This window comes from Marmota marmota, unplaced genomic scaffold, assembly GCF_001458135.2.
Source record: "Marmota marmota marmota unplaced genomic scaffold, marMar, whole genome shotgun sequence".
NCBI classification, from domain to species: domain Eukaryota; kingdom Metazoa; phylum Chordata; class Mammalia; order Rodentia; family Sciuridae; genus Marmota; species Marmota marmota.
Window position 1 is genome coordinate 18236117 of NW_025999960.1, and position 18407 is coordinate 18254523.

At 44.3% G+C, this 18407-nt stretch overlaps 1 protein-coding gene across 2 annotated transcripts; it reads right to left on the reverse strand.

Annotated features, from left to right (window-relative positions):
- Nucleotides 1-11605: 11605 nt before the first annotated feature.
- On the reverse strand, nt 11606-17226 carry Krt1 (keratin 1). Of its 2 annotated transcripts, XM_048802777.1 has the most exons (10): nt 16869-17226; nt 16564-16823; nt 15408-15622; nt 15032-15092; nt 14526-14621; nt 14189-14353; nt 13932-14057; nt 13201-13421; nt 12559-12593; nt 11606-12467 (listed from the first exon to the last, which is right to left on the reverse strand). In XM_048802777.1, exons 1-10 carry the CDS (start codon nt 17152-17154, stop codon nt 12094-12096), a joined length of 1839 nt encoding a protein of 612 aa, XP_048658734.1. In that variant the 5' UTR covers nt 17155-17226; the 3' UTR covers nt 11606-12093. The 2 variants fall into 2 exon arrangements, with proteins under 2 accessions (XP_048658734.1, XP_015348894.1); XM_015493408.2 differs by having other exon boundaries at nt 16564-17226.
- Nucleotides 17227-18407: the final 1181 nt, after the last annotated feature.

Consider the following 18407-nt stretch of genomic DNA (forward strand, 5'->3'; position numbering starts at 1 on the left):
AGACAGTAAGGCAGAAGTTATGTTCTCCACTTGCCTAGAATGTTCTTCCAGCTTCATTGGATGTCGGACAAAAAGAAATCAACTATATTCTATACTGACAATAGAAGAAACTTAAGACTGTTCCATTTCATACAGAGTAGAAATGTGGAAGGTAGGAATATGTAGGATTTGGGATCTAGAAAGCTAACCACTGACCTGCCCCTACACACCTCTTCTCATGTTCCATATAACTGCAGTTAAATAAGGACCTAAAGCTAGTGCAAATGGGTGAATTCCACCCACAGTTGGATAATGCCTCACAGGACCCTCTTCCCAGATGAGAATTGCCTTGCACTGAAATTGGCAATATTCCTGGGGACCTTATGTCCCCTCCACCCATCCCCCAAGACCCAACTCAGATGTTCTCCTCTCTCAATGATGACATCACTCGGATCTCATCTCTCCCTCTGGATTCCTCCAATATTTCCTGTCTCTCCAATTCACTGAACAACAAGAATTTGCTGATCACCTGCAGAAGAACACATACTCTGCTGCATTCTTGGGAAGAAAGGATAAAGAAGACAGTCTCTGCCCCTAAGAAACTCATTATCCCATAGGTAAGGTAGACTCATTAGCAGGGGAGCCAAGAAAATGCACATCCACAGGGGTAGACAGTTGTGTGCTGGTTCTGCAGTGAAAGGAAAGCCCCTATTTGTAGCATTCGCCATGTTCTGTGGTGGAAATACCCCTACCAGAGTTGACTTCAAACTGTGATATTGATGTGATGTTGCTGAACAAGGTCAGGCACATAATTGTCCTTTATGAGATGACACAAGCCTGTTCCAGCACACCACCAGACACAGGTACCAGGAGCCAGGAAACTGAAAGGGAAAGGTGACACTGGGGTCAAAGAAGGCTTCCTGGGGGAGGGCCAGTGAACTGGCTTGTCATGCGTGGATAAGTGTTTACACGCAGAAAAGGGAGAAAGGAACTCTGAGGTGAAGGAGAGACTTTTGCAAAGACCTAACAGTATAAAGATGGGTAATTTTGCTGTGTTTGGAGAACAATACCACCACCTCCTCTGGTAGGCCTGGCCCACACAAGAAACCTATGGGTACTAACAGTCTTGACACATGCCTGTGAAAGGTGTCCTGTGCACCTTCTCTGCCATGACCCAGATGACTCTGCCACCTGTCTCCAACCTACTCCCACCCAACTCACCCCAGCAGGCCTGACCTGTGCCCCACACCATCTCAGGATAACCTTCTTAGTATCTGTATCTTCTCAATATAGGGAAAGGACAGCTATCTTGATGAGAGAATTCTAAACAAGATTGTCCAAATTCAGGTCAGAAGTTCTTCCATAGTGGGCAACCTTGAAGGACAGAACTTGAAGAAAAGGGGAGGCACCAAATCTCATATCTCAAAGACTGCTTATCCCAGGGCCATTGCTGATAGCACCTATCCATGACCCAGGTTGAATTCCCATGGGCTTTTGCTCATCTCCTTAGAGAAATATAAGATACTACTCCAAGGGTCAGCAGTCCCACAGTATTCCTTGAAAGAGGCTCATAGGCTAAGCCATCCTAACTGAATTAACACAGCGTACCCTGGCAAGTTCTCCTAGAACCACCCCCATCATAACACCCACTTTTTCCCTATGTGAAATTCTCCACGGGTGAGGAATTAGCTGACTATACTTCCCCCACTCCCATGGTGACCTTGCACTTTTGTAAAGTGTTAGCCCCCTGGGGTCTTTTCCTAAAGGATTTGGCCCTAGACCCAACTTGTCCCCGTCCCCTCACCTTGCTAAACACTTATCTCCCCTGGGATGGGCACTGAGGACCCTCTCTAGCTAAGATTGGGCAGTCATCACTGCTTCTCCTAGTAAGGTAAACTCAGTGACCAGGGGCCACTTTACCCTCACATCCCACTTTCCTCCCACCCCACCATACTGAAAACACTGTCCTGAAGGTGGTAAGAAGCCAAGTAAAGTCAGTGAATATGTTTTGCTAGAACAAGTTCAGCACCTGAAACAGATTAAGAATCCCAAAATTAAGGACCCTTTTGGGGATTTTTAGCATATTTCATTGGAAAGAATCAGTAGTAAATAAGGTGTTCCCTCCAACCACCCACCCATTTAGGATGTCACAAAGCACTGTGACAGAAGGACATGTAAATGGCTAATTATATTATATTACTTTGAAAATGCTAGGATATAGCAAGTAAAAATGGGTCAAGAACACAAAAAAACTTAAATAAAACTTGCTTTCTATGCTTGAAAAAAAACACAAAAGAATGCTTTCTTGCCTTGGGGGAAGGTTTCATAGAAGTTCTGGCATTTAGCTGGACCTAGAAAAAAATGTCAATAATTAGTATTTTAAAACCTGCTAATAATTGTACCTACCTTCCAGTTATAGTTGTATTAATCTATATTTACATATGAAGATGGTCTAGGATGAACATGAAATTATAATAGTTCTTATTAGAGGTGAATTTTCCATTCATTTTGATTCTCTTTCATATTGTTACTACATTGTGCCAATTTTTAAAGTAAGGATAACAATACAACCTAGTAACTTATTTGGACTCTTTTCCATCCCTCCCCTTTATCTTCATGAGATGGCTCCAGCGTTTCTAAAGCTATGAAGACCAGCATAAATGGAAGGGGGAGCCCCAAGCTGGCCTTCCCTTCTTTATAGATCCCATCTGACAGCTCTTAAGGCCCTACTGAGTGCACAATAGGAACTTGAGAAGAATTAAACCAAACATGAGCAACCCATGCTCAAGGACTGAACTCCAGCATGTTTTAAGAGAACAAACAAAAATGCTTCTACAAAAAACAGTAGAATGAATTGGATATAACTTTCCTGTGTTCATGTATGAATACACAACCAGTGTAACTCCACATCATGTTCAACCACAAGAATGGGATCCTAATTAGAATAAGTTATACTACATGTTTGCAAAATATCTCAAAATACTCCTTACTGTCATATATATATATATATATATATATATATATATATATAAAGAACTAATAAAAATAAGTAAATAAATAATTTTAAAATGTTTTCCCCAAACCCTTATGAGATCAGCTCAAATCAAGGCCGAACATTTACACTGTTTAAAATAACTGGTCAAAATATTCTAGAAGTTGAATCTAGGAATCTGAGAATGTGGGGAAAGAACAAGGGAGAAAGGAGAATCTGGAGGATTTGGGGAGATAATGGGGAAGGAAAGCGCTCGTGGGACCTCAAGAGTAGGTGAGGTCCAAGTTCTTGGTCAGAACCTGAATCTCCATAGCGCCCCCACCTGGGGAAAGGCTCCTCTACTTGAGAAGCTCATTCTCTCCCACAACAGTCCCTACCATCCGCAGACAACTGGGCCCTGGTGGAAGTCCTTTAGCCTGACCCTTGGAATTTCAAACAAGAAGCAGCCTGACCCTCTCCCATGCAACAACGGTGTGGTTCACCGTCAGTGAAAGCAACTTTCACGCCCCCGCACATCGTCCATTGCCTTCTCTGATCTTCTCTCAAGTCCTCTGTCTGAACCAGTTCTGGCCTCAGAGCATATGCGCTTTTCAGTGGATGACTTCAGCTTCCAAATTGTGTAGGACCGAGCTCAATACCCAGGGAGGGAGCCTTTCTCCCACTATCAGATTCTCTGTAACAGGAAGGACTCAGATGCTTCCTAAAGTCTTTACCACCACTGAACAAAATCAAGAAAAAAAATCTCTTTCTTTCTATTACTCCCAAGAAACTTTCCAAAATGTCCAAACTACATAATCTTCCCTCTCACTGTCCTTGGAAGCAGCTGCCTGGCGGTGGCCAGTACAGGTCCCATGGTTGTGTGTAAAGACTTCTCTATACCAGCAGAGGACACTCCACACTGCATAGACATGACAAACAGGGCCTATAGACAGATTGGAAACAGGGCGTGGACACCTGGGAGGGGTGGGAATAACTCTGCATGAACCCAGGAAGGTCACAAGTTGACTAAGACTGTGCCATTTTTCTGATGATGGATTGGCAGTACAGCTGGGTCCCCTCCAGCAGATATGGGAGGAGCGAGCACAGTGACACAGAGCGTCCCAGGGCATCTTGGTATCCAATCCTTCAACAAGCAACTAAAATTACTGGCACCACCCAATAGTCCCATGGGCTTCTTTACTCTCCCTTCTACTTAGCACAAGGCCCCAACCAACTGCCATTCCAGGAAGCAAAGTTACAAACCAAATTTCTGGCTTCCAGTTGTCCTTGCCTATGGGTCACACCCTCTTTGTGAGGGAGGGGGCCTCTAGTGCTCACTTCATCCCTTCCACCTGCCCAAATCAAGGCTCTACTCAACTTGTAGCCCTCCACAAATCTTCAGTTCACAGATGTTCTCTCCCAGGTGGCTTCCCATGAAGTGCTTTCCTCTTGGTGTCCATGACGATGTGCTCTCTCATTCCCCCATCTCCAGTGACTGTTCCCTTTTCCTCTTGAGTGATTTCTCTTTCTTTGGTCTATAGGCAGAATGGTCCCTGAGTTGTGTTCTTGATCCTCCTCTTTCTCTTAAGAGAACAAGTTGCTTTAATGTCAAATAAAACAGAAACTAATGAAGAAAGTTACACAGTTCAGAACTCTGTAATATTTGCTGAAATCGAGAGGTGGCCTTTCTAGACCCTAACCCCCAATACACAGGAGAGGGAGAGGCGGGGGGAAAAATATAGTTGCAAATACATGCTTTTTGTTCTTCCAAGAATGCTCCAAAAAATTGTCCCCAGCCACCAAAATGCCCTAAAAAAGCAATGCCACCATGACTGCCATAGGAATCTTTTGGCAATCTGCTGGATACATTTTTGCTCATCCCTGTGACAAACAAAAGGATTTGTTACTGCCATTTAGTGATCAAGATCCAGATTGCTCTAGGTTTCCTGCACAGCTTTTGAATGTCTACCATGTGCAATGGTTGAGCCCAGGATCCAGCTCCATGTACATGCAGATGCAAAGTGTTTTTGCACAGTTTTCAGATACATTGAGTTATTGAGGTAGGTAGACCTCCCACATCAATAAAGAAAAGATTGTAATTTCTTTCCATCAGAAAGCTTACAGGCATTTATCACCTGTTTGTAAATTTGTGTCATCAATGGCAAGATCATTTAAGTTGCCAACAGACATCCACACAGTAGCCTGTATCTGCAGCAGTTTGACCTGTGGTGATTCAACCTCCAGGTGCAACATCTCACTGCTTCAATATGTCTTCCAGTGCATCCCTGCCTGGGGTCTTACAAAGTAAAAGATATATGATGCTATTGCCAATGTTCCCCTTTTGCATCTCCTTTATATTACAGATGGGACATTGCGTTGATTTTTTTAATTCTGTGTGATCACAAAGTATCTATGCTTTTCCTCACTGTGAAAAGTATTACTTCAATTTTTGCTATAATACAGGGAATAATACAATGGATACCTTGCTAATTGCTTATCTAAATAAATAATATTCTTTTGCAAAAGAAACATTTTTAAATATATTTAAAGTCCCACAATTGTTTTGGGTTGAATTGGACAATTATGTGAGACTTCTTCATGATCTCTCCAAGGGACCACAGAAGCTTTCCATTCTGTGAAGTCTTTCTTAAGATAACTTTAGTCCCCAAAATTCCAAAAATACTGCAGACTTCAATTAAAGCCCATCTTTCAGAATTCTTTCTCCTAGCATACTACATCCATGGGAGGGGGTCAGAATGGCAGACTGAGCTAACTCCAACTAGCAACAGAGGCAACAGGTCCAGGGAGAGGTGCACAGTCTGCTCTTCCCAAGGACACCAGGTGGTTTTCTTAGACCTGAGATTCTGGGAGATGAGGAAGTTAATGTGTCAGGATGGGGAAGATAAGAAGTCCATTCTTCTCCAAAGTTAGACTAATCCTATAGCTCTGTTAGAGAGGTGGCCATGTAAGAGCCACATCATTATGGAAAATAACCTGGGCCAGTTATGGATGGAGAGCCGGCCACTGAACCAACAGTACTAACCTTGTGGATCTTCAAGGAAGAAAAGTGGTCCAGAAGAAATCCATGGCTCAGTCAGTCAATCGGCTGAGGGGAGGGACTCTGTCCTTCCAGCCACATCACTATGAAGGAAACATATGGAAATAGACCAGAAGGAAGAAAGATATATTAAAATAAGGGCAAAAAGCAGAAATTGAATTTAGTTGTAGCCTATGGGCAGAAACCACAGCCAGATTCCAAAAGTCCCATCTTAGGAAAAGCCTGCAATTCAAATCCCAATGAGGTGGAGAAACCAAGTCTGCAGGATGGCAGGACATCTGGAAAAGGAAACCTTTCTGTTTGTGTGTGCATTAATACCTTTGGAAGAATATTCAAGAAACTAAGGTCAGTAGTTGCCACAGATAAAAGGAACTAAGAGGTAGGTAACAGAATTTTTAACTACACAATAGTACTTGAGGATTTCCCTTCTCTGAATATTATTACCAAGCATGGAATCCACACTAGGCCCACCTAAAGTTGAAATACTGGAGTTTATTATTGTGGGAAGTCTCACTAGACCTGGGGGACTTACATATCTTGGCAGGATAACCCCCAAAGAATTCTGACTGGTCTCATATCCTTTAAGCTTTGTCCATTTGAGCAAGCTTCCCACATCTATTTCTGGGTTTCCTCCTGGGGGATCTCTTCAATGCTCCCTCTACCCCCTTCTTCCTAAGTTATCTGGTACTTCACTCTACCTTCCCAATGCTGATGACTCAGTTTACACCTCTAGCCCCAGTCATTACATGGATGAAGCAGACACACCTGCTTACTCATCCTCTATCCCCACAAGTCCTTTTGCTATATTCTCTGTTATTACCGAAACCAGGAACATGATAGCTTTCCTTGACTCTTCCCTTTTTGTTCTTGTGGTAGAACAAAATGAAAACTTCAGCGACTTAAGAGCTGACAGGATGTGGGTTCACACGTTGGCACATGGCAGCATTCCTTACTGGCATTTAACCATAGAGGCTTGCAGTGGCTGACAGGTGCTATAACAAGATAACACAGAAGCAGAAGCAGAAAACAAAATAACTGGGACAAAAGAACAGGGGCAGGGGGATAGGCTTAATTCAGGAAAAAGTCCCTAAATTGTATGATCATGAAAGCTCCTAGGTTGTTCACAAGCTTGTAACCATACAAGGAATGTGAGATTCACCCCCCAATAGAATTGCACCAACTCCCTTGACTTGATATACCCCAAACTTGCTTAGGTATAAAAATAAAAGCCCTTCAGGGCTCAGATTTTGGGAATTATTCCTCTAGGCTGAGGTGCCACTAATAAAGTTTTGCCTCCAGATCTCAATGTCCTGACCCTCATTCCCCACTATAACCCCACTCCAGCCAATATCTAATCCAACACCAAATCCTGATTATCTGACTCCTAACTCTCTCTAAAATGCATAGCCTCATCTCTGGCCACTCAGCCACCTCTTGAGGATTTGTTCTCTAGTGCAAGCCCCGAAGGTCTTTCACCTTCACCTTTGCAATGGTCTCCTAACAAGTCTTCTACCTCCAGTAATGACCTGTCCAATCTGCTCTGAGTGTTCTTTCTAAACACCATTCTGACTTATCACTCCTTTATTAAATTCCTCTTCCGCTCTTCCCCGCCTATGACAGCTACTTGAGACATAAAATTTCTGGGGCAGGAGAAATGCCTGTGTGTGAACAGCTGTCCTGCCAACAGCAGATTTCTTAGGTATGCTCAAGAGCAAACCGAGCTGTAGTCCACACCCAATTCCTATTCCACCTACAGCAAGGCAAAGCTTTTCTCTCCATTGGTCTAATGACTAGTAGGTTATAATAAACAAATGAGTTCCAAAACCTCATCTGAGAACTTCAGACCCACAAACTGGCATTCAGACTCCACAGAATGCCATGACCCTTCTTGGTTGGATCTGGATATTTCTTGTGATCACTTTCATGCTTCATTCAATTTTATTCTTGTCTTTACTCCTTATTCCCTCTTCCTGGAGTGTCTTTTTCTGACTTGAATGTCCTTGTCTGTCTTTAAAACTCCTATTCATCTTTTAAACCCCTGCCAAACATCACTTTTAATCACCTGAACTTCTGTAAGTACCATTTCTGTGCCTTATATTTGTTTCTAGCTTTGCATAGGTTGTGGGCATGGTGATGACATGCTTACAAATTCCCCACCACCACCCAAGTCTCTAAGCTCTCAGAGAGTGAGAAATATGACTTATCCATTGTAATATCCCCAATATTTGGCTTAGTCCCTGTGTATCATCACTAAAGAAAAAGGGGACAGTAAAATATCATGTCCCTGAATGCCTGCTTTCTGTTCCCCAAAACCTAGCCAAGTCACACAAACAATGAGAGCAAGCCTAGGCCAAAAAATCTGATATATATTATCTTAAAGGAAAATGGTATTCTCTTATACACACTGGGAACTAGGACAAGCTAGTGTTGTCTGTAAAAAACTTTTTCTTTCTTGTATGTGTTCTGGGCAACATTCTTAGTTCTTAGTAATCTTAGAGGAGTAGTTTTGATTTGCACTTCTCTAATTGCTAGAAGTGTTGAACATTTTTTCATATATTTGTTGATTAATTATATTTCTTCTTCTGTGAAGTATCTGTTCAGTTCCTTAGCCCATTTATTGTTTGGGTTATTTGTTTCAATTCCCAATAGCTAGACTATGAAACCAACCTAGGTGTCCCTCAATAGATAAACAGATAAAGAAAACGTGGTTGGGCTGGGGTTGTGGCTCAGCAGTAGAGTGCTCACCTTGTACGCACGAGGCCCTGGGTTCAATCCTCAGCACCACATAAAAATAAATAAATGAAATAAAAGTATTGTGTCCAACTATAACCAAAAAATAAATATTAAAAAAAATGTGGTATATATACTCAATGGAATATTACTCAGCTTTAAAGCATAGTAAAATTATACCATTTGCTGTAAATGGCTGGAGTTGAAGAATATCATGCTAAGCAAAATAAGCCAATCACACAAAACCAAAGACGGAATGTTTTCTCCCTTTATTTTCTTTCTACTATGGATGCATTGAGGCACTTGATCTCACTCACCTTAATTCTCTATCATAGTTGACTTACACAGGATTTTCATGTAATCCTTGCAACTTTACAAGCCTTGACCAACTTCACTGTAAATGGTCATTTCTCTAGCTAATGTCTGACCTTATCAAGGAAACTCAAGTCCAAACAAGAAAGACAGGAGTATCCCCAATACTGAAATGTGACAAATAAAGTTGTAACCTAAGAGAGAATCTAGAAAGCATGGACCAGAGTATAAGAATATATTATTCAACAGTATCCCCGGAACAGTGGTTCTGAATGCATTGGCCCCAGAGACCAGCTCTTTCATGAAGACAGAATCATCTCCCTCAAGGCCACCTAACTCCCGCTGTTCAAATCCACAAGCACCAAGCCACCTTTTGTAAGTAATTTCATTTCCCTTGTAACTTGATAACAAGACAGAATGGCTCTGTTATTTTTGTCACTGAAAATATAAGTTCCCTCCTGAGCCTGAACATTCTGGTTGACACACCCATCTCAAATATGTTTAATTTGCATAAATCAGTTCTCAAGAACACAGTCACCTTTGGATGTACTAATAAAATCAATTTCATGTCCCTACAAAGCTGTCATGGGGCCAGTGACACATCAAGGTACAGCCTTCCTTGAAGGTGCTGAACAGCCAGCCACCTTCTTGTGCTTCTTTGTTACTTATTTTAATGCCATTTAACTACTTCTACACAACACAGTCCCAATTCGCAAAGCATTTCACACTGTATGTATTTCATCCTCTTGATGTCTACAAGCAAATACTCTCCTCTCCATTTCACCTAAGTGACAACTGAGGCTCAGAATGGTCATGCAGCTCGTCCAAGGATCTACACATCCTATGAGCTGTGAATTAGTTTTCTAAATGCCTGCCCTTTAAATATTAGAGTGCATTAAACCCAGATTCTCTAAATCAAAGTTCCTGTTTTTTCTGCTCCTTCATATGCTTTCCAAATTCTCACATCAGTCCAGATTCTCACTCCAGTCCATAGCTGGAGTCACCCCAAAAATGGCAACAGGGAAGCCCCAATCATGCATGCCAAGATGAGGACAGCTGGTGTCCCAACCGAAGAAGTCCTAAAATACTAGGATGATCAGTCCAAAGTATTTATTAGTGGAATTTACATAACATGGGAGCTGCAGAGTCCTCATGGTGGGCAGCAAGACAAGGTTCTCTGCCTTGGAATGTCAGCAATGAGCAAGTCAAGTTGTGGAGTTGCCTATGATGGTTTAAGGAATTTGGTTCAGGGCAGAGGCTAGTTTCTACGTGTTTCGCAAAAGGATTAGCTTCTCAGTGTTTTTAAGCAATGAATTAAACAAGTTTAGCAATGCCAGGGAATGTTCAAGGCCCAGGATGGGTACAAGCCTGCAGGGAAGACATGCAGTTGGCTGGTCACGGAACAGTCGAGGTACCCTGTGCTCCTCAGGATACAACAAAAGCAAGTAGAACCAGCAGACCTACAGGAGGGGTGACTAGAGAGGAAGGATGGAGCTTGCCCCAATTGTATTTATTTAACACTGTCCACCTACAGTCTCCTCATTCCTCTCAGCCTTTACTGACCCTGGAGCCAGGAACTTTTCTTAATTAAAAGCTAAGAAAATTGGTCCTCAGAGACTTTGGCTTTTTCGTGGCCTAGGAGCTGGTGGGAACCATTGGGGAGAGGATGCTCACTTGTTCCTTTGAACAAGCACCTATCAAGCTTTCTGGAGTCTGATGAGCTGTGAAATGACAGCCAGCTTGTGGTCACCATCACCAATGTTGTCACTAGAGTCAGCACTTACTGTGTGATTCCTTTGTGCTCAGACATGTTCAGTCGTCTTACCAATCCCCCACAGTAGACCCCATGAGGAAGACATTCTTATCCCCATTTTGAAGAGATTGAAAATGAAGAGCAGAGAGGTCTGTAACTTGCACATTTTCATATAATTAGTAAATGGTGGTGGTCAGATTCAAACTCAAGCACATCTGACTTCAGCCGTCTGTGCTTCTGGCCACTCTTCAAACCCTTTGTACTACATCACAGGTCCGGTCTGCGTATTGACAATGGCACCTCTTAGACTAAGAAGAGCTTTGGGTGGTGGCCAGAAAAGGGAGAGAAATGGCATATCCACCTTTCTATTACCACTCTGGGTTCTTGAGCACCCCTACACCAAAGTCTGCATTTTGGCTACAGCAGCTTATTGGTCCCCACCTCATCACTGGCTGTGCCGCCTAAACAATGACTTTTCAACACAATACTCTCCCTTTTCCCCAATGTCAGACTCCTCCTTCCCAATCTGTTTGTTTGTGTCCCTTCTTTAAGAAAGCTTTCTCAGATCAAGAAAACCTGCCACCCCAGACTCTCCATTTCTCCCGAACATTTCCATCCTCTGGGAGAGAGCCTGACTCTCTATGATTTCACCCTAGTTGGATGTTGTCCTACCCACCCCCCATCTTGCTCATGTTCAAGTGTCTCAATTCCTCCACGCGCCATGTGACTCTAGTGTCTTCTTTCACTCCCACAAAACATCCATCCAGGGGTAGTGCATAAACAAAGGAGACAGAGGCCGATGGAGAATTTCAAATGCAGTTTATTGCAGCAAAACAAGGAAATGGGGAGTTTAAGACCTCTCCATAAAAGACAAACATCTTGCATACACCTTATATACAAAACCAAAGCAGCACAGAGTTTGCTACAAGAGACAGGCTATTAAGGAGCTGTCCAGAACATGCTCTCTGTGCACGGCAAAGAAGCCCTGGGTCTAATTAGTCCTCGTCTGGCTGGATTACCGAGGCTCTTTGAAATGTCATGTGTGTAGTGGTAATTGCTGAGCTATTCTCAGGCAATGCACAAGCAGGGTTTTAGCCAGGGGACTGTCATTGATCTGATGACTTCTTTTGGAAGCAAAGCAGAAAAGAAAGAGCAAGGGAAAATAGGATGAGATGGTGTAGCTAACCATAGCTCTTTTCTCCAATAAGGCTTGGGCAATTGACCTTGGTCTTGTCAAGCACATTTGGTAGGGATGGAGAGGGAAGAGCTAATGGAATAGAGAGCACCTCTTTATCTGGACCCTCGGGAATAACTGGTGGAAACAAACTTCACACTAGAACTGCCACCAGAGCTCTTGACACCCCCAGAGCTGGATCCCCGGCCTCCAGAGGAGCTGTAGCTGCCTCCAGAGCTACCACCGCCGGAAACCCGGCCGCCAGAGCTGCCGCCACCTATTCCTGAGCCACCTTTGTGGCCTCCACTGCTGCCTCCAGAGCCGTAGCTGCCGCCTCCGGAACCATAGCTGCCACCTCCGGAGCCGTAGCTACCACCACCTCCAGAGCCATAGCCGCCACCTCCGGAGCCATAGCCGCCTCCTCCGGAGCCATAGCCGCCACCTCCTCGGCTACTACTTCCACTGATGCTGGTGTGGCTGGTGCTCACAGCTGCAAAAAGACACTTGGTTATCTCTAATCCCACTCCCTTTCCAACCCAGCAGACCCTGCACATGCCCCTGAGAAATCGGCTTGTACTTACACACACTCACGTTGGGGGCACACTCTCCAGACATCCTGTAGGAGAAAATAAATAAGCAAATCTCTCAGGACACTGCAGCTTCACAAAGCCCTTCCTCGTGCTTCCTCGCAAGCTTCAGTCAGCTCTCAAAGAAGGAAGCCCATAGAAGTGATCAAACTCTTGCCATCTCAGAGACTCTGCCTCGCTGAGGATCCTCCAACCCACCTGATCTAAACCTACTCCAGCTCCACTGTCCTCCCAAACCTCTGCTGATTTTCTAAGCAAAAGTACAAACAGGCAGGGAGAAATCCCCATATACAATAGATAAGAATCCTGCAGCCAGTGAGGGACACCTGTGAAAGGATTGACTTTGTGACAGGTGATATCTGAGCCCGCCCAAATGAAGAACAAATTGCTCCATTGCAAATATAGAAATGTCATAACTCTCAAAAAAGGAAAGAAAAGAGAAAGGAAGAAAAATACAAAGGAAAAGAAATAGAGACTCTGGCTCCCAAAGTGAACCCCAAGTCCTTGCTCCTGCCCATGCCTTCACTTCCCCACACCCAGGTCAGGCCATCGTCCAATGGCTGCATCTTCAGCAACCATCAGCTTGCAGGAAGGAAGCCCATAAGAAGTGACCAACTGCCAGGGTCCCTTCCTCACCTGCTTTCCTCTCCTTCCAGGAGGGTCCTGTAGGTGGCAATCTCCATGTCCAGGGCCAGCTTGGTGTTCATCAGCTCCTGGTAGTCACGCAGCAGCCGGGCCAGGTCCTCCTTGGCCTGCTGAAGGGCATCCTCCAGCTCATTCAGTTTGTTCTGGGCATCTTTGAGGGCATTCTCGCCACGCTGCTCAGCATCACTGATGGACTGCTGCAGGTGGGAGATCTGGAAAAGAGAAGCCAGTGCATTAAACCCGCTCAGAACACCCAACCCTGCTTTGACCCTCCCATGGCAAGTCCATCCCCGACCCCAGTGAGCTGAGTCCTGTAGAACCACTGGACATTAAGCCGCCACTGGATAGCACCAGGCTGACTTCCTTGAACAATCTTGGCCTTGACTCAAAGCTCCTCCAGCCTTCACAGACCTGCCATTCTTCTCCCAGCCTGCCCTAAAACCTCCTGCTGCCTCTCCTCCCACTCCTTGGCTCCTAACTCCCACTTGGGGTCATAAGCTAGGTCACCCATCACATCCTCTCCTAGATCATTTTCACAAATTTCCCTTTTAAAAAAATCCTGCATGACAGCTAAATTCTGGAAACCAGAATAGTCACTGAAGGGACTGGAGACAATGTAGCCTTCTTCTGGATTGTCAGACTCAAAGCTGGGAAACTTCCCCCACAGCCTGAGGTACACCCTCATTCCACACAGCTGAGCCCTAGAAGAAAGAAACAAGTACCTGCTTCTTGACACTGTCGATTTCAGATCTGAGTCTTTGGATCACCCGATTCAACTCAGAAATCTCCATCTTTGAGTTTTTCACACTGTCACCATGTTTTCCAGCAGTGACCTGCAACTCTTCATACTAAAGATGATGGATCATGTCAGTGAGATGTGGGCAGAGCCAGGAATGCTTGCACACACAAAAATAGGAGAAAGCACAGGACAAGAAGTCAAGACATTGCAAGGGCACTGGCTAGCCATTCGGACATTCACCTTGGTCTGGTACAGGGCCTCGGCCTCAGCCTTGCTCCTCTGGGCAATGTCCTCATACTGGGCCTTGACCTCAGCAATGATGCTGTCCAGGTCCAGGCTGCGGTTGTTGTCCATGGAGAGGATGACATTGGTTTCACTGATGTGAGTCTGCATCTGAGACAACTCCTGCAGGACATAATAGTTCAGTGACTCTTACAGTACTGAAACAAAAAACCTCTTATACAGAGGGAGGTTCTGGAGATGGAAGATGCATTTCTATTCTTTTGGAAACTGATGGGTTCTGGTTTAAAGATTCTATCTTCAATTAAATAGCCTTGGTTGAAATCAGAGAACTTACTGCTTGGAAGAGTGTGGTGAGGAATTCAATTTCTTGCTGCAAGTTGTCAACTTTGGCCTGAAGGTCCACCTTAGTCATATAAGCACCATCTACATCCTAGAGGAACAAAGGAATCATGAAGCCATACTCTTTCCAGGATGGATCCCTCTCTCCAACCATGAGGGGCTTTCCAAGCAGGAATGAAGCTTTGGGACTACCCCACACCTCTTTATCCCAGAGAGGTCATGGTTTCTGGGTTGCTCTGCTGCTTGGCATCACTATCAAGGGAGATTGCCTGACTTGCTAAGAACTCACCTCCCCAGTACCACATGAGATGCTGAGAAATATGGAGGAATTAAGTACTCAAGTTAATTCCTGTCCACATTATGTGAAAAAACAACTCTCCTCCAGATATTCAGCAGACCCGCTATCTGGTTCTCTACATCATGGCTTCTTGCTGCTTATGAATGGAGACCCTATTCTATTATGTATTTCAGAGGTATGTTCCATCCACAGGAATTGCTCACCTTCTTGATGGTCACAAATTCATTCTCTGCATTTGTCCTCTTGTTGATCTCATCCTCATATCTACAAGGAAGCAGAAGTGATTAGGAGATTCAAAGGGAGTGAGACCCAAAGTCCAGCATTCTAGACTAAAAGTGGCCTTGCCTGTTCATAAGTTTACTATTGAGAATCAGGATATCCTGGCCACCCCTTTCTTCTGAGCAGTAAAATCACTAAACTATTTCCACCTTCTGAGAAGATGAAAATTTCTGAAAACACCATGCTGATTTGCCTCTAACCTAAGGAAAGACATTAGCTACAAATGCATCATATTCTCAGCTTCTCACTTTCTGGAACTCTTGTAGAGCAAGAGCCAAGTGCCCAGCCAGGCTTCCTTACTTGTTCCGGTAATCCTCCACCAGATCTTGCATGTTCTTCAGTTCCGAATCCATCCGAGATTGGTCGCCCTTCAGTTGGTCCACTCTCCTTCGGAGGTTGGAAATGTAGGTCTCGAAGTAGGGCTCTAAACTGTGGGTTCTTGTAGTGGTGTCCACCTGCTGAAGCAGCTCCCATTTTGTTTGTAGCACCTGGTTCTGCTGCTCCAGGAACCTCACCTAAAAAACAAGACCCATTACCCCTAGTGCAGAAATGGGGTCCCATAGGGTCCCAGTGCCTCATTTGGGAAAGAACTTCAATCCTATTTCCTGGCCATGACAAAGGGAGAAACAAGAAGATGATGATCAATTTAGCATCATCTTCATAACAAAACCCAACTCATTGTTAATTCAAAGAAGGATTAGAAGGAAGTAGCTATACAATACCTGTAGCAAAACCCATAAAAAATATTGCAATGATTCTTTGGAATAGACACATGATATTCAAAAGATTTGCCAAATTTTTTCCAGTAGATAACCGTAAGAATTGGTTTGTATGAACTGGGCATATACACAGTTCAAAAGTATGCTGAGAAAATCCAAACTTGGATTTGAAATTTTTTGTGGATCCCTTGGATTGACAGTATTGATGGTTAAGAAGAAAAGTGGAGAATGTTTACATGTTTATCCAGAACAGATGATGGGAAACAAAAGAATTTTAAAATACTCCACTGATCTAGTACTAATGTGAAATTCTCAGAGGGTGGAGCTCTCTTCTGACAGCCAAAAATGTTCTATGCTGACTCACTCCATCCTTTCTGCTACATCATAAGGCACTCTGTCCACACTCAGTTCTCTTTTTATGGCTAAGAAGACACTTCCATGGTTCTCATTGTGCCCTAGAAAGTTTCATAAGCCTCATTTCTATTATCTTCATTCAATAGATCCCAATCCAGCTCAAGAGCTAAACAAAAACATTTAAGGTAAATGTTCAAGAGAAAGATGTCATTGGCATCATTTCTGAGTATAATTCTAACATATCTCCTACAAGCCCCTTCCACAAAATATCCCTTCAGTCATCCAAACACAGAAACATGAAGTTGAGTCCACATGTTCTTGGCTGCTCCAACCTCACATGACCCAGGAGCAGCTCTCCCAATGCACTGAGCAGATGAACTCACCTTGTCAATGAAGGAGGCAAATTGGTTGTTGAGTGTCTTGATCTGCTCCCTTTCTCGAGACTTGACTTTTTGGATCTCAGGGTCAATCTCCACATTGAGGGGTTGCAGAAGGCTCTGGTTGATGGTGACTTCCTGGATGCCACCAGGGGGGCAGACAGGCCCAAAGCCACCCCCATATCCACCAATCCCAAATCCACCACCTCCAAAACCACCTCCACTGCCAAAACCACCTCCACTGCCAAAACCACCAAAGCCTCCACCTCCAAAGCCACCACCACCAAAGCCACCACCACCAAAACCACCACTGCCAAAACCACCACCACCAAACCCACTACGTCCACCTCCTCCAGCCACACTTATGGAGATGCTCTTGCTGCCACCAAGATTAACAAGACTCCGACTGCCAAAGCCACCACCGGCACCTCCAGCACCTCCACCACAGAATCCTCCTGAAATTCTCCCACCACCTCCTCCACTGCGGCGGACAGAGCTGCTGGTGGACCTGCGATGGAGGCTGACGATGCCTGCGGAGCCAGAGCTAAAGCCCCTTCCGCTCCGGCACACGGACCTGGAGCTACACTGCCTGCTCATGGTGGCTTAGAGAAAAGTAGGAGCAAAGAAGAAGAAGGAAGGAAGGAGCTGAGCACTCCTCTACCCCAAGCCCAGAGACTTCCCCTTATATACAGGGAGGAAATTGGGCTTGGTCCTCCAGAGTCAGCGGAGATGCAGCGCCTCCGAAGGGTTTGGCTTGCCTGCAGCCATACAAGATTTTTACGAGCCTCAACAATACGATAAACACTACACACCTAGCTCCCAGGATGGGCTCTCAAAAGTGCTGTGCAGGCAAGATTGGCTCATGTGGTAATCATTTTATCAGACGAGATCTCTCCTCAAGCATTTGTGACTTTGGGAAAATAGGACCCCACATCTGCTACCTGATGTTTCTTAGAAGGATTTCATAACCCCTGTCACAAAGGTATGTAAGTTTCCATTCTCAGCTTGCCCTTTTGATCTACCAAGCCCACTCTGACACCACGAGTAGCAGGTGCAATTGTCCGTGCTTGGATCTCTGAAGGAGCTCTGAAGGACCCATTTCTGAGATCTGTCCTCCAAACCCCAAAGCTCACCAAATTGCATCCCCTAACACAGAGTAAGGGCTTCAGTAACTAAAAAAAAAAAAATGTACAAGTTTTTAATGCAAGCTTTCACAAATGCACCGCACTGGTTGCTTAAAGGGAAAGATGCTATCATCAAACAGGATGGGTAGGTAGGAGGTCTGGGAGAACGAAAGGAGAGAGGTAGTCTTTTCTAAGTTTCCCAGTTGTTTCTTTTCTTCAAAGGTAGACCAGGCCAGGAGACAGACATCAGAGGCATGACAGAGACACCAGCAACAGAAAACAGGTGCTCCTGGGTGGTTTGCAGATGTCAGTTGAAAAAAGCACACAGAGCAGTGAGATGAGTAGATATTTGGTCCATTTGGTAAAGCGAAGGACCGGGAGGTGTGGAGCCCCACGGGGGTCCCATCCTTTCATTGGCCCATGAAAAAGAGTGAATATAGATTTGGAAAGGAGGCTAATATGGGAGTCTAGAAAACCTAATCTGAGAAGTTGCCATGGTTTCCGGAGGCAATGATAGTAATGATGATGACAATAACAACTCTCATGTATCAAAAACTGACCTGTGTCAGGTACTTTTTTATATATTTTATGTGTATTAACTTTCACAATTACTTTGAGATAATACTATTATTCTATTCATTTTTAAATGAGGAAACTGAGGCACAAAGATTGATGAGCCTCCTCAAGTCTTCACAGATGGTAAGTGGCACAGCTAGGATTTGAGTC

Coding starts and splice junctions, on each gene's coding strand:
- Krt1 (XM_015493408.2), bottom strand. CDS start 17,154: ATGAGCAGGCAGTGTAGCTCCAGGTCCGTGTGCCGGAGCGGAAGGGGC. Junction 14,622..15,031: donor AATTTGTGACCATCAAGAAG/GTGAGCAATTCC, acceptor TTGTTCCTCTAG/GATGTAGATGGTGCTTATAT. Junction 12,594..13,200: donor CTGGAAGGAGAGGAAAGCAG/GTGAGGAAGGGA, acceptor TTTCTCCTACAG/GATGTCTGGAGAGTGTGCCC.